The sequence below is a fragment of the Terrapene carolina genome, unplaced genomic scaffold (genome assembly GCF_002925995.2).
Source record: "Terrapene carolina triunguis isolate 2854851 unplaced genomic scaffold, T_m_triunguis-2.0 Scaffold212, whole genome shotgun sequence".
NCBI classification, from domain to species: domain Eukaryota; kingdom Metazoa; phylum Chordata; order Testudines; family Emydidae; genus Terrapene; species Terrapene triunguis.
In genome coordinates, this window is record NW_020664563.1 from 1,167,804 (window position 1) to 1,183,548 (window position 15,745).

The 15,745-nt window shown below is 51.4% G+C and overlaps 1 protein-coding gene across 4 annotated transcripts in view; it reads right to left on the reverse strand.

Moving 5' to 3' along the window:
* Window positions 1–216: 216 nt before the first annotated feature.
* Window positions 217–15,745, reverse strand: part of UAP1 (UDP-N-acetylglucosamine pyrophosphorylase 1) — a 41,562-nt gene continuing 26,033 nt past the window's right edge. For 2 of the 4 annotated variants that reach the window (XM_024208109.3, XM_024208111.3), the window contains 6 exons: window positions 12,153–12,346; window positions 10,267–10,410; window positions 8,154–8,342; window positions 7,171–7,218; window positions 2,981–3,047; window positions 217–1,247 (listed from right to left, as the gene is read on the reverse strand). In XM_024208109.3, coding sequence (XP_024063877.2) covers window positions 1,155–1,247; window positions 2,981–3,047; window positions 7,171–7,218; window positions 8,154–8,342; window positions 10,267–10,410; window positions 12,153–12,346 — 735 coding nt within the window. In that variant the 3' untranslated portion in view covers window positions 217–1,154. Of the gene's footprint in view, window positions 1,248–2,979; window positions 3,048–5,082; window positions 5,254–7,170; window positions 7,219–8,153; window positions 8,343–10,266; window positions 10,411–12,152; window positions 12,347–15,745 lie in introns of those variants that run through there. The other 2 variants (XR_003370005.2, XM_024208112.3) reach the window with 2 other exon arrangements.

The following is a 15,745-nucleotide window of genomic DNA, read 5'->3' on the forward strand; positions in this document are numbered from 1 at the left end:
CCTCCCAGAGAGCCAGTAGCTAAGGCAATGGATCAACTTAGATCAACTTAACAAGGCCATACAAGGGAGTGGATTTTCCACCACCACCCCCGCCCGACTGACACAGTTAAACCAACCTAATCCTCCTGAGTAAACCAGGCCTAAGAATGTTCAAGGGACCAACTAAACAAGCCTAGCCAAATTTATTGCCTAAAGACAAAACAGAATAATATGAAGAAGAAACATACATACCCTCCTTCTGGGAAGCAATTCTTATCTCGCAGCATGTTCACCTTTCACAGAAGGTGTGCTTCAAAGATATGCCCTCAAACCCACTTCTATTTATAGTGTGATTGTTACAAGCTAAATGACCCATGTACGTCCAGTTAAAGTTTAAATGTAACCCACTAGTTTGTGCCAGCTTTGTCCTTGGTACCTCCCTATACTTTCCCATATCTTGTTCTGAATATTACATTCCAAGTGTTGATGAGCCAGGAAAGTACTCCCTAACTGCACTTGGTACAAGGTATTTATGCAGCTTTGCTTTGACAGGTTTCCTATTTTCTAATGCCAAAGCTGACTTCAGCTTTGCAGTGTTGTGGGATACTTGACATAGGTGAACAGAACTGTGGGAAGAGCATAATACAATCAGTTAACATAACTTCCCAACACCCATATACATAATGTATGTTATATTAATACCATGCACATAATACCTAGTAAGGTAGTGTATGAGAAGCCAAAACAGATGTACTAGCTAACAAAATGATGACTCTAAAAAGGCAGAATGTGGACAGTGACATCGATCCTATTTTTGTTTTTAAAGATAGTCATGTCTTTTTGAGGAAAAAATAAAATTTAATATGAACCCCTCCTCGTACCATAAAAACCTTTCAGCATGTACAATTGTTTATTATTTTATACACATTTAAAATAAATGCCTATGCTCAAAGCGTGGAGAGCAACACCACATCTGTACTTAGCTTCAGGGGATTGACTAAAATGTTTGTTTTTTAAATTAAAATATAGAGACCATCATGTGCCACGAGCCAGTGAATTCAGAGGGCAAGACTAGCCCCTACCATTTACAGCTACAATCTTCATCTGTTTGGATTTACAGTCTGACAGCTAAAGTCACAAGCTATGCTGGGTCTGCTGGCTTCCTGCAAAAGAGTCTATACACTGTTCTTCACCCGCTCATAGATCCCATTCTCGTCAATGATCAACGGCGCATGAAATTCTTTGTTTTCCACATACTTTTCCAGACCCTAAAAGGAGAAAAATAGCTGCTGTTAAGAACCAGGTGACAACAGCCCAGTGGATTTAGCAGCATTAAGAATGGCTCTACCTGCCAACGGACAAGAGCTAGATACTTAACCAAGTGGGGTGAGCAAATTAAAGTGACGTTCCAGAGCAGAAAGCTTGGTTAAATAGTTAATGCTCTGGGCCCATCCGCATGACAACCTTTAACTGCAATATTGCAACCATCCTCTTAACCAGTTATAAGATACAAGGTTCTGTTTTGTCTGAAGGAGTGGCTCTCAGCCTTTCCAGACTACTGTACCCCTTCAGGACTCTGATTTGTCTTGCATACCCCAAGTTTCACCTCACTTAAAACTACTTGCTTACAAAAATCAGACAAAAACACAGACGTGTCACAGCACACTATTACTGACAAATTGCTTACTTTCTCATTTTTACCATATAATTATGAAATAAATCAACTGGAATATAAACATTGTACTTACACTGAAATGTATAGTATACAGAGCAGCAGAAACAAGTCACTGTCTGTATGACATTTTAGTTTGTACTGATTTCGCTAGTGCTTTTTCTGTAACCTGTTGTAAAACTAGGCAAATATCTAAATGAGTTGATGTACCTTCTGGAACACTGCTGCATACCTCCACGGGTACATGTACCCCTGGTTGAGAACCACTGGTCTAAACAGCAGGGCTCCTGCCATCACAGCTCTGGGAGCATGTCCCATCTACCATGCTGCCCAAGAGTGGTTTTTCAGTGAGTTCTGGAGAAGTTTGGGCAGCTCTGACAAAGCGCTCCGAAGACATGTATGCAGAGCAGCATCTGCAGCAAGGTATTCTGGGATGTCCTCCTGCACAAGAAGGAACGGCCAAGCCAGAACATGGCTGGGGGCGGTCCCCATTTGCTCTGTCCCCAGTTGACCATATGGTACCAGTTACAGAAAGAAAACGTGTCAACCTGGGCCACCTTGCTGCCACGGTTCCTAGCCAAGTTTGGCCAATGCTGATTAGAGCAAGCCATGGCAGTAACCGGTTACCAGCTTGGTTAAAAGGCAGTGTGGACAGGACATAAGAGGTAAGTTGTACTGAACTGATGAGCATGTAATGCCAGCAGTCAAAGGGACTGCATTGCGTCCTGTGGACTGAATTGGTTCTTTCCAATAAATGCCAGCTTCAGATTCGCTGAGCTGGTCTTAATGAAACTCAAAGCAAGGGCTCTAAGCTGCACAGAGAATCCAGCAATACTCCCTTCAGCTACTGATGTGTGGCCTACATAAGAGCCAGCACCATCATGTACTGTAAGGTGTTGCAGAATTTTGATGCATCCAGTTTCAGTGGGACACACCAGTGACTGTAAGACTGTTCCGATAGCTGCAAACTAACTGCCATATTCACTAAGTAATAGCTGAAGGGGTGATATTTCCAGAAGGCCAAAGCACAGCTGCTTGCTCAGCAGATACAGAATGCAGATCCACTAGGCATGGGCAAAGTCAGGCCCTGACTAGACAAACACTCCACCTCCAGAGCATCAAGGATGTACCTTGCCTAACTCAGTAAAGCCTAGGTAACCTCACAACAGGAGAAATTCTCGGTGTCTCTAACAAGCCAACTCTACCCCTCACTCCCTCCCCCTTCAATTACAGAATCTGCATAACCCCTCAGTCACCCGAAAACCTCATTAAGCTAGTTTACAAATGCATTTTCAGTTAGAAAGAAAGGGCGGGGGGAATAATACTTACTTCTCCACCATAGGAGATGAGAGGAGAGATTTCACACTGAATGGGCAAGTCGTTAGCATCCTTCAAACTAAGGCAGAAAGAGAAAAGTTGTGTTAAGAAACAGATGCTTCTAGTTGTGGTGACTATCAGTAAGAGCCCTGGAGAATTCAGCCCTTAAACACCAGCAGCCTTCAAGGTGCAAGCAGCTGCACTTTGTATATGCAGACTGTGTGTGTACACTAGCCCTTGATGCCAATGCAAGGGGCGAACACAGTATACTGAGGAACGAACATGGCTTGTACTCATGCACAGCCTTCCAATGCCTGGCTCATTCACAGATTCATCAAGCCTCAGCTGTGCATGCAGGATTAATGCTTGCTAAGCCTGAGACAGAGGCAGTGACTGATTGGGGAAGACCCAGTGAAGTGACATAGTGTGACCCTGTTCTCTTGTTCCCCATGATCAGCCCCTCCCCCATGTTATATCAGACTGCTTGTCTGTAAGGGTGCATGAGCTGTAGCCGTTTCAGGATGCCTCAGACTGTCTCTGGGGCATGCAGGGACTCCGGTCTAACATCAAGGTTTTTCTTAGTCTTAATTCAGAAGCTGGAGGTGTGTTTTATGCTTGTAAGTGGTGCATGTGCTGTTTGCTTTTTCTGACTCCAGCAATTGTTAGCAAAACTTTTTAGATGCAGCTCACCTTTTTTAACATGAAATTTCTACCAGGAAGCCACACGAGATGGAGAACTTCCCAAGCAGATATTTTGAAAGGCTTTAAAAAGTACTGATCTCCTGTCCACTGCTGTCCCATATTTAGTCACCATTGAGTGGTTCTCAGATCTAGTTTGCTCAATTTGTAAGTTTCTGTAAGTATCACCCCTGTACTTGAGGACCAGATACTACTTAGCATGAGTCAGGTGGTAGAAATGCAGTCCTCAAGCAGGCCCACATAGGGCTTGTCTACAGTTAAAATGCTACAGCGGCACAGCTGCACCACTGTAGTGCTTCAGTGTACACATTACTTACCCCAATGGAAGCTGTTCTCCCATTGGCATCAGTAATCCACCTCCCTGAGAAGCGGTAGCTAGGTCGACTTCCATCCACCTAGTGCTGTTTACACAGGGACTTCGGTCAGCTTAACACTGCTGCTCAGCCATGTGGATTTTTCACAGCCCTGAGCAATGTAGTTATGCCAACCAAATTTCCTAGTGTAGACCAGACCTAAATCAGTGAGGCTACTTCCAGAGCTAAGAGCTGCTCAACATGAGTTCGATGGCTGTGTTCTTTCTGTTTTGTGTTGAACAATGCTAATGCTGGCAGTGGCAGTCGTTACCTGATGCAGTGCAAGGGGGACAGAATCCTACTCTCTCTGGGAGGCAGCATGATCTGGGACTCAGGACACCTGGGTTTTATCCCGAGCTGTGCCACTGGCCTGGTGGGTGACCTGGGGCAGTCCCATCACATGTCTGTGCCCGTCTCCTGCCCCCCTTTGTTGTCTGGTTAGACTAAGACCTGCAGTAGGGCTTGGGCTGGCTCATTAAGTTTGTACAGCACCTAGCACAATGGGTCCCCGATCTCAGCTGTGGTCTTCCAACTGTTTCTGTAATACAAATATCAACTTGTACTGGTTCTGCAGGGCGGACGGTATCAAAAAGGGGTTCATATGAGAATTAAGTGGATTCTGGGTGATAGGAAACACGAGCAGTAGCCAAACTAAGATCTCTGGGAAGGGACTGATTTTTGGTGTTTGTATAGTACCTAGATCACATGGGTGTACCTTCTGGATTCTACTACAGTACAAACAGAAGGAGACCTCTCTTTAACCATACCCCATGTCAAAGCACAGCCAAGAGAGCCTCAGGAAATCTGTTTCTGTGACACTAGAACTCACGGCATCTCAGGACAGAAGTAGAGGAGGAAATATGCTGGAGAGGTTGGGGGAAGGGGAAAAAGGATGTGGTCGCTATGTGTGAAGGGCCGGGACATAAGCATGTCAGACTCAGCAATTCCACTCTTTATGTGGCTGGGCACGTGTAGGGCTATGCTGATTATTAAATGAGACCTCAGGAAGATCTAGCATATCTAGCAGTGTTCACTGTTGTGGCACCCTCTCCCATGCCTTACCTGTTAGGCGGGAATGGAAAAGTTTGAATTCAAGCTGCTGGACAAGTTGACCACAAGGTACTAGAGCACTCTCAGTGTGTTGCTCTGATGAAAGGTGAAGGGGTTGGATGTTTTCCCTTCGTTTACTGATTTTATCTTGCCCAGCTTCACAGTGACTGACGTCCTTATCACCTGACATAGATCAAGCAGTTAAAGAGGGGAGAGGTGTGTCTTTCTCTCTGCCCAGTTCTTAGCTCCCAAACACTCCATCTTCACCCGAGGGAATTCTGCGCCAAAAAATTAAAAATTCTGCACACAATATTTTAAAATTCTGCATATTTTGTGTGTCAAAATAACACAATAAAATCACATCATTTTCAATTATTTGCTGACAAGTATTAAATTACCAAAATAATTGAAATGGTGTGTGTTAGTTTATGCATATTTTATTTGTCAATTTTAAAATTTTTAATGTTTTGGTGCAGAATTCCTTCAAGAGTACCAGGGTTTTGTGTGGCACCATCTGGGTGCAGGCAGCTCGGTGGAGGGGATCTGGATGCACAGGGGCTCGTTGGGGGGTTCTGGGTGCAGGGGGAATGGAACTCTGCAGTGGAGTCCCGGTGAAGGTGGTTATGGCTTGGGGGGAGGTGGGGTGTCTTGGTGCTGGGGGAGTGGGGCTCAGGATGCAGCTGGTTGGGGCTCAGTGTGGCAGGGGTCCAGGTATGGAGGGGCTCAATTCAGGGGATGTGAGACTGGGGAGGTGGGAGTTTGGGAGTGGGGAATTGGGGGGGGGGGGTCTAGGGGGGGGGGGGGGGGGGGGGGGGGGGGGGGTGGGGGGGGGGGGGGGTGGGGGGGGGGGGGGTGTCCAGCTGCATAGGGAATGGGCAGACAGGAGGAGCAGCTCCCCGTACAGTGACCCCTCCCCCAGTGGCTGAAGAGTCATGGGGCCAGGAAGTGGGGAAGGGGTCACTGTACAGGGAGCTGCTCCCCCTGTCTGCCCATTCCCTATGCAGCTGGACACCCCCCCAATCAAACCTTGCCCTGCCCAGACCCGGAACCCCCACCATTTTTCTGTGGAAAAGCAAAGAGAGAGGGAGAGAGAGAGAGAGTGAGTGTGAGTGTGTGTAGGGGGGGGAACATGTTTCTGCAGGCGTGCAGTGGTGCAGAATTCCCCCAGGAATAGCATTTAAATGAATCACAGAAGCAAGCAGCAAGTCTGAATGACCACTGTCTCCCAAAGAGTCCAAGGCAGACCTTCTCCCAAACATGTACAGTACAAGGCTCATGTGGCAAATAGCCCCAATTCCTAACGTTCTAAGGAAACTGTTTTCCAGTTAGTTTCCCTAGTGTGAGGCCTGAGATGATGAACACTGAAGAGGATGGTCTCCATTTATGGCTTGAAATACACAGACTCTCTGGAAGTACAAGTTCAAATGCCAGCAAGCTCAGCTGGGCCCGTACATGGTAGCTAGAGTTCCAGCCAGTCTCTGGTGCAGGAAGAACAGTTTGACAGAAGGCCACAACCAACCCCTGCCTACTTTGCAAGGACCTGAAGAGCTCCCATGCCATTTTTACATGGTTCGTTCTCTCACCTTTTCCCAGTGTGTATCGGATTCAGATCCACTTCCTAGAGAGAAAGACAGCACAGCCACAGAAGGGCGCTGAAGTCTTTCCTGGCTCCTGCATCAGCAAAACTGTAAACCCAAATTCCAACTGCCAGGCTAAGTTCTGCCTCAAGTTACACCACTCAGTCTCATTGCTGAGAGGAGCAGTAGGAATTAACACACACAGGCCTGGACATGAGACAGGTCCCGGCAAGAACACACAGAATATTATAAATCATTGATTTTGGATCTAGCTACCGTGAGAAGCAACAGATACAGGATTCTTTAGCAGGACATGCTCTCCGTTTCCCAGCATGCACCCTCGCTACCATTCTGTTAGTAGCTCCCAATCAGAAGCCAGTCACCATGAAAGCAGTGCACACCAACCAGTGCGAACTGCCACTCACCAGGCACCTGGCCTTGCAGTGAAATGCAGAGCCTGTTAGTACCTAAGCATAGCCCCATCACCATGCATGATGCACACAGCCTGGCACTGGATATTTACTTGCAATTGACATCAGCTGTGATGGCATCTGGCTTTCCACTTGTGAAGCTGTTACGTGGGAATAAATAAGGGTTAAAGAGGACGGAAACAAACTGAAACGGAACTAAACCAAGTTAGGAGGTAAAGCTGTTCATCAGCCCCTTCCTGGAACCCCCTAGTAGTGGTGGCTGCGGTGAAGAGCTGGTGAGGGGGATGGCCAGCAGCAGAGAGCACAATTGCTGGCAAGGATACATTATAACTCTAGCTGCTCCTTAGGATGGGCTGTGTGGTGGAGAACTCCAGTAACCTCTTCACTGTATTGAACAAACTCAGGCCAACTGCCTGAGCTGGTCAGGAGCCAGGGGAGGGCAGCTCACACCAGCAAAGTTGCGTGCAGCTACCCTTAATGCAGAGGTCGGCCTACAGGAGACTAGGTATACACAACTGATCTCTGCAGGTTGCACTTCCGCCAGTAGCAGTGGCCATGGACCACATGGCAGAACTCCACAAGCCATATTTCACTTGTGGGTGGCACTCTGACCACCACGGAGTAGTGACCAATTAGCCATCAGTTCCAGGTAACGAGTCTGCATAGGCTCTCAAAGGATCTGTTTGCTCGTTACTGAATGGTTGCACAGCGGCTGGGAACTATTTGCTAATATTTTCTCTGCTCTGAATCCATGGGATGAAAAGAATTCTCTTCAGTGTACAGACAGACCAGTCACTGTCCCCTACTCAAGACAGGTGCTCAGCTGAGTAACAGAACAGTACATCAACTGGACGACACGAGTCACAAGTGGCCAAGCCTCTCCAGAAGGAACCTTTAAACCCTGAGGGCAGGAAGAATGCTCCCCGGTAGGACAGCCAATGGGGCGCCCTGGTGTTCCCAAGGCTAGATCACAAACTGGGAATGAAATGTCTCTGCTCTGATCCCACCATTGAGACGGTAAAGGAGCCTGCTCTGTGAGGATGGAGCAGAGGTAGGGCAGCTAACAACAACTTACCGGGGAATCGCAGGGATGCGGGTGCCATTTTCATCCACAAAGTGGCCCCCAGCATTGAGGACCCAGCAATGGTGCAGCGACATGAGGGCATGTCGGGCAGTGGTGGGGTTGTCTTTCCCATTCTGACTGTCTGCATTCTTCAGAGGAGAGAACTCATCTTCACGCAGCACTTCGTACACCACAAACTGTCTGGAGCGGGGATAAGGCAGGGAACAGCTTGGTGTCAAAGAGAACAGCTTTGCTACAGATTCCCTTTATTCTCGCTTCTCTGGAGCTGAAAGGAAGCCTCCCCTCTTCTCTCCATCCCAGAGACTTGTCAGCAACCGGCAGCACAGATAATGCCAGTGGCGTCACAATTAGCTCCTCTGGGCCGAGATACTGCACCCACTCAGTCTGTAAAGTCTGTAGCCACTTAGGCCTTACAGCCCTGAGCCTGTGTTCCCTGCTCTGAGCGTGGGGAGTACAGTAACTCCTCACTTAACGTTGTAGTTATGTTCCTGAAAAATGCGACTTTAAGTGAAACGATGTTAAGTGAATCCAATTTCCCCATAAGAATTAATGTAAACGGGGGGGTTAGGTTCCAGGGCAGCTTCCCCTACTCTGCAAGCACCAGGGGCGGGGGAGCGGGGGGCCTCAACCCTCAGCCTGCCCACTCCACCCCTTCCCCCAAGCCCCCACCCTTGACCCGCCTCTTCTCCCCCCCCCACCTCCTCCCCCTTTACTTCACACGCTGTGTCCTGGCTCCTCCCCCCTCCCTCCTAAACGCTGCAAGCCAACTGATTGCCACGTTCAGGAGGCAGGGGAGGGAGGGGGAGCCTGTGCACCGAGTCCTCGCTCCCCCCGTCTCTAAAACACGGCAAGCCAGCTGATTGCTGCCGGCAGGAAGCAGGGGAGGGAGGGGGAGCCTGCGCGCTGAGTCCTCCCTCCTCCCCCCTCCCTCCTGCCCGGGGCAATCAGCTGGCTCGCTGGGTTCGGGAGGCAGGGGAGGAAGAGGGCGCCTGTGTGCCGAGTCCTCACTCCTCCCCCCTCCCTCCAAAACACCGCAAGCCAGCTGATTGCCACCAGCAGGAGGCAGGGGGAGGAGGGGGAAGGTGCTGATCCGCGGGGTCTGCCAGCGGGCGGGAGGCGTGGGGGGGGAGGGGCGTAGGGAGGCTGCCAGCTGTGGAGAAAGCAGACAGCCAAACAACGTAAGAGTCAAGCATTGCACAACTTTAATTGGGTATATTCCCTAATTGATCAGCAACGTAACAACAAAACAACATTAAGCGGGACAACTTTAAGTGAGGAGTTACTGTACAACACATTTTCCTTGTTGCTGGAGGTGGCTTTTGTCAGTCCAGAGACTACTCTGCTCTGACAAGAGCTCCATGATTCAGGCTGTTCCCAGCCCAGGCCAGGCTGTTCCCAGCAGAGGATGTGACTGAGATGGCTGGCAATGCACCAGAGGGAGTTCGAGAAGCTTCTCATCCCAATTCCAGGAGAATGGCCTATCTCAGAAGAAGGTTTCTGGTCCCACTCCCCAACCTGAGGCAGGGAGTGACAGCAGCCCACAATGGGAGACCATGTGGGGGCTGGAGCGGGAAGCATAGAACTTTCCAACCCTGCCCTACTGCTTCCTTTCTTGGCTAAAGGGCAGTGCAGAGTGCACCAGACAGAGGTGACAGGGCAGCTGCCAGCCTGCAAGGAGGCAAACGAACAAACCAGGGAACAAAGCCTGGGCAGAACTCAGAGCAGGACTGGGCACCAAAACTGGCTCTTGCAGCTGGACCCCGAGTCTTTATCTGTACAGGCCAGTCACCACAGTCAGCCCTCCTCAACACTGTGCTGAGAGCCACGTCATCTGCATGTGACAGCGCAGCTTCCTACACGGTTTGTAATGGAATCCAGAGTGTAACTGCACTGGGGGAGGAGCCCTGTGACCAAGCCATGTTGTCCTTGTTGGGAGACCACTGCCACTGAGCGGCCGAGTCCGTGCTCGGTTATAGCATACCAACACCAATACAGTAATTGCCAGTAACACCTGGCATACCCAGCTCCTCCTTGGAGCAGCCCCAGAAGAGGGTACAGCAATATTCTACCATCTGAGTAACAAGCAGCAGAGCCCAGGGCATACTTGGCAAACTGGAAGATGTCAAAGACAAACTTCTCCATCTTGATGCCATTCGGTTTGTCTGGCTTGACCAACTGCCCACTGGTGATGTCCACGTACGGAATCTTCTTCTGGGCCACGTGGTGCTTCAGCTGAGGTTCGTAAATGCTGGCAGGGCAAGAAAGAGGAGTCAGAACCTCCTACAGTTAGAAGGCATGGTCTAGCCGCCACTGTCCTCTAGTCATTCTGGCCAAGGAGCAGCTGGTAATGAGGGGGTGTATCGTCCTCCCAGCTGCCTCCTCTTTTGGTCCTCCAGCTGCCTGCACTTTGCTTGCCCTATGGCCAGAATACAAAAAACCAAACTCCCTACAACCTGCCCTCCTCCTGCTGTTGGTGCCCATTTAATGCCCCCTGGATCAAACCATTCTGTCCCCCTCTTCCCTAGCTTCTGGGAGTGTTGGCAGGCTCACAACCTTCTCTGCAGGTTGTGCAGCTGGAGTGGAGGAAGCCCAGGTACTCCAGTGCTTCCGCCTCCTGCTGAAAGACAGGAGAGCAGAGCAGAGCAAACTGTTGGACAGAGCACGAGAGGGTGACAAAGCATGATGCTGATACTCCAGGCCCGGTGCTGTGCACACGATGCTCCTGAGGGATTTGTGGAGGGGAAGAAGTTCATGTACAGGGCCAGATCTTGGCCCTTGCCTCAGTGCTTTGTTGGCTGCACATATGCATCCTAGTGCCTGTTATTAATCTTGCTAGACAGTCCAGTTGGGTTTCAACCCTTGCTAATTGTGCTTTAGTTTCTAGAAGCAGTTTTTGTTTTGTTTCCTTATTTACCTGTCAGTGACCGTCCCAGTCCACATATTCCCAGCCCCAGCAGCCACCTCCCAGCTGCCCCACACTCACAAAACAATATGCTCCATTTACATTAAGAAGTGAAGCAATATTAACCAGTCCCAGTCTTGCCAGGGGCAGAGAATGTATAGGGGTGATGGAAAAGAGAATTTAGGGGGTTGAGAGCAAGAGGAACTATTCTAAAGTGGCGAGACATCTGGAGAATAACAGTGTGATGTCTGCTCCAAGGAGCGCCAGCTTTCACTATGATGACCATGTGAATAGACATGCTAGAAGGCCACCTGAGGCTACAATAATGGCAACAATGCATACTGCAGCTGGTCCCTGCTCAGTAATGACAGCTAGGGCTTCTGCCAGTAGTGCAATATAGTCAGGGCAGTGAGGGACTGTGGGCCTGGGGACAGGTGTTACAATTCATTCCAGACATAATGGGAGAGCGTTCATCATGCCCGGACTCTCAGCCGTCCTGTCTGCAAGGATGTAAGTGGCTTTTGTTCCCAGGTGGCAGGGGGTCCCAACCTCACCGAAGCAGGAACCTAGTGAAGGCAGAGGTAGTTTGCCATTTTACCCACGTCACTTTAGGGCGGGGGTTTGGATTGCTGGTTCTGAGAGCTGTCTCTATAGCGAGAACAGCAGCAGCAGGGTACTTTACCTATCTTGCACACTGAGGTTGATTTCTACTTCCTGAGGGGTGCCACAAAGTTCAGAGAACAGCCTCATTCTGACCAGAGATGAAAGTCTCCTGCCTTCCACCATTTAGCTTGGACTTTACCACACATGGTGAGCGTGAACACAGCCACTGGGCTGCTGCTGAGGTAAGGTGGTTGTGAAGAAAGGGGCTAGGAGGAGAAATACTAGTGCCAGAAGGAGACACTCAGGCCCCACCCCTCATCCTACTTTGCTCTGGGAAAGCTGCAACCCCTGTAGTGTTTAACAGAGTGATATGCTGCCCAAGAGCTTTTGCCTGATTGCAATAGGACCAGGCTAGATTTCCAAGTCCCAGCTCTTCTCTTTGGCACTGCACTAATACACAGCCCCTGGTCCAAGCTTGCCCGTACTTGATAACATCTCTCAGAAAGGGCACTGAGAGGTAGTGATTGGCAATGTTGCCTGCGTTGAACAGCAGCCGGCCATCGGAACTACGTTTCTGTGCTGTGGCCAGGGAGATCTCGCTGTACTCCACCACCTGGTACATGCCATCCACTCTGCACACCACGCCCACTGGCTCCATGGGGTTTGTCTTCTCCACCACCTGCCCAGAGAACAGACACAGGAGAACTCAGATGAAAGGGCATTTGTCCGGGAAGTCCCTGTAAGGGGGTGAAGTGGGTTACCACAGCCAGTGCAGAAAGGGGCACGAGTGGGAGCACCTCGCACAGGGGTTCACAACTTTTACACTGGCTTTTAGGTGATGCTTTTGTCCTTAGAAAGGAAAAAAAAGAGAGGATAAATCAACCCTCTTTATCCCAATCTGTTCTACAGCTCTGCCCCCTCCATCCAAGCCCTGTCCCCTACATGTGCTTCCCTGGCACCTGCCCCTCTCCCTCACAGGCTATCCAGTCCTCTGCTTCCTTCTCCCAGAAACATTGTTCTGCCAGGAGAGGATTTCACTCCCACAGACAGCTCCTCTCCTGTGGCAGCATCTGGTGCACCTAGGGTGACCAGACGTCCCGATTTTATCGGGACTGTCCCGATATTTCCTTGTTTGTCCTACGTCCCGACCGATGTGTGGTCAGGACACTGGACAAACAAGGAAATGCTCCGGAGCCCGGAAGTGCATGCGCCCCCCCCCGCCCGACTCCGCCCCCTCCTTCCCCCATTGGCTCCCTTCCCGAATCCCCGCCTCTTCCCCAGGCTCACCCTTCCTCCTCCCTCCGCAAGCTCTGGAGGGAGGCCCCGGAGATGCAGGGGAAGCGCAAGGCTGGGGTGAGTGAGAGTCCGGCCTGGCCCCGAGCAGGCAGGACTCAGTCGGGCGGTAGGGAGAGTAGGGGGGCGGCCCGCGGGGCCAGGTTGCGGCTGTTCTCCCCCTCTGGGCAGCGGGACTCGGGAGCAGCCGCTGCTGCAGCTCCCACTGCCGCGGGGGGAGGAAGCGGCCATGGCGCTCGGCGGCTGCGGCTCTGGTGCCCGGGCCCGAACCCCCCGAGCCCGGGCCTGCTGCGGGGACCCAGCAGCGCGCACGCTGCGCCCAGCCCCTGGCCAGTCGCGTCTGGGCTGCTGCCCAGCTGGTGCAATCCCGCGGCGGCCCCGGAGTGGGGGCAGCAGGCCCCAGCCCCCCCGTCCCGCTCGGGTCCTGCAGGGGAACGAACGGGGCTGGGCTGCCGATGCCTCCGCCCCGGGGCCGCCACGGGATTGCACCAGCTGGGCAGCAGCCCAGACGCGATTGGCCAGGGGCTGGGCGCAGCGTGCATGCTGCTGGGTCCCCGCAGCAGGCCCGGGCTCGGGCGCCAGAGCCGCAGCCGCCGAGCTTGGCCATCGGCCGCTTCCTCCCCCCGTGGCAGTGGGAGCTGCAGCAGCGGCTGCTCCCGAGTCCCGCTGCCCAGGGGGGGAGAACAGCTGCCGCCTGGCCCCACGGGCCGCCCCCCTACTCTCCCTACCGCCCGACTGAGTCCTGCCTGCTCGGGGCCAGGCCGAACTCTCACTCACCCTGGCCCCGCGCTCCCCCTGCATCTCCTGGGCCTCCCTCCAGCGCTTGTGGAGGAAGGGGTTTTTGTTTTTGTTTTTTTTGCCCCGCCCCCCCGCGTCCCGATATTTGACTTGGGTGATCTGGTCACCCTAGGTGCACCAGACGAAGGACAGAATACTGCTGTCTCCCTCCTGCTACGGGGACTGGCTCTGCAGTTGGTAGGACACTCCATGTTCACATTGCCCATGGAGAATCAACAGAGGACATGGAGCTGGGGAGAGAAAACGGAGCAGCGAGTGGCTTGCCCTTCGGGCTGCATTGCACAGGAGCTGAATGAGACTGTCTAGCCACACTGAAACAGGCCTTGCCCACAAGTGTCATCTGCGGAGGCAGCAGGTCTCCGACTGCTCTCTGTGGCAGGCTGGCCACTCACCTTGGTGCTGAACACTAGAGAATCTGGGCCAGCTATTGGAATATGAAAGAGCTCAGCTGCTGCCTTGGGCTTTCTAAAAACTTGGTCCCGGCTGTGGGTGCTGAGCTTTCTTAGACGCGGCTCGTGGGGCTAGCTCCCCCTTGTGCTCTTCGTCAAAAGAGGCTGGATGCAAATAAAAGTGGCTTGGCAGGAGGGGATTTCCTAGGAATGGACGCAGGCATGCCCTGAAGGCCCTTCCACTGAGATCTTTAGTTAGAGATGGATACGGTAAGTCACAGCAGACACGGCTTTATATCCCCAGAGTATCTGGTGTTCGGTAGTGGTGAGGAGTGCATGGGAAGCCTCGTGTGGCACTAGAGAAGAGTCTTACAGCATAAAGCTATGTGTCCTACCACTAGGGCACTCCCCACACAGAACTACAAACTACCAGGTCCCTCCTTGGATGAGTCTCCTTGCCTGCATGGAATCTGAAGGCCATTCTGGTGCAAACTGAAGTGTCCAATCACAAGTGCTTTGGGGGGATCATGGGGGCTAGCACAAGCTGCACTGAGACATGGGCCAGAATCAAATCACTGCAGCCAGCCAAGCAGCAGGCAGTCACCCCCTCCAACACGACAGTACTCAGCCGTGTTTAGAAAAATCAGAACTCTGTAGAGGTTCACATATCCCCCAGAGACAGCATATGGTACCAGGCAGCACTAGAATGCGTATCAGGTATTGTATTATGTCCAGGCTTCCATTATAAACCATTATTTTCAAATGTCCATCACCTCCGGAAATATTTGCTTTTGTATGAAGTTTCCCTTGCCTGATCTCAGCCCAAACAGTGGAGTTTGAGCACAATTTCTTCCTCCCTTCAGTTTGGCAAAAAATGAGAAAAAACCCACAACGATTGTGGTCGACCTTCGCAGACTGACACCTTTCAAGCAGCTACTCCTCACTGAGTGTTAGAGTATGGCTACACTTGCAGCTGTACAGCGCTGTGAGTTAAACCTGTCTTCGTACAGCTGAGTAGGGAAAGCGCTGCAGTCTGTCCACACTGCCAGCGCACTGTCGTGGCCACATTTGCAGCATCTGCAGCGGCATTGGGAGCGGTGCATTATGGGCAACTATCCCAGCGTTCAGGTGGCTGCAATGTGCTTTTCAAAAGGGTGGGGGTGGTGTGGAGTGTGACAGGGAGCGGGGGGGAGAGAGAGTGGGTTTTTGAAGTGCTGAGAGTGTCAGCAGGCTGCCTTGTAAGTTCCGACCCCCCTCCCTCCTCCACCCCCTCTCACTCACTGAAAGCAAACAGCAGCTGTTTTTTTTCCTCATAGACCAGATAAGCAGCTGCTCAAAACGGAATCGAACCCCCTCCCTGCCTCTCTCTTCAAGCAAACATTAGCTGTGGGCGTTCCAAAGGGAGCCCCCCTGCCTGCCTTTACTCATTCACAGCAAACAGTAGCTGTGTTTGTTTTTTTGATAAGCAGCTCCCCAAACGGAGCCTCAGGAGTTCACAACAAAACAAAGAGAGGAAGCTTCAGTTAAAAGGATTATGGGGAGTTTCTGGAGGTCAATCACCGGTAATAAGGTTACTCCCCGTTAACACTGGAGCAGCA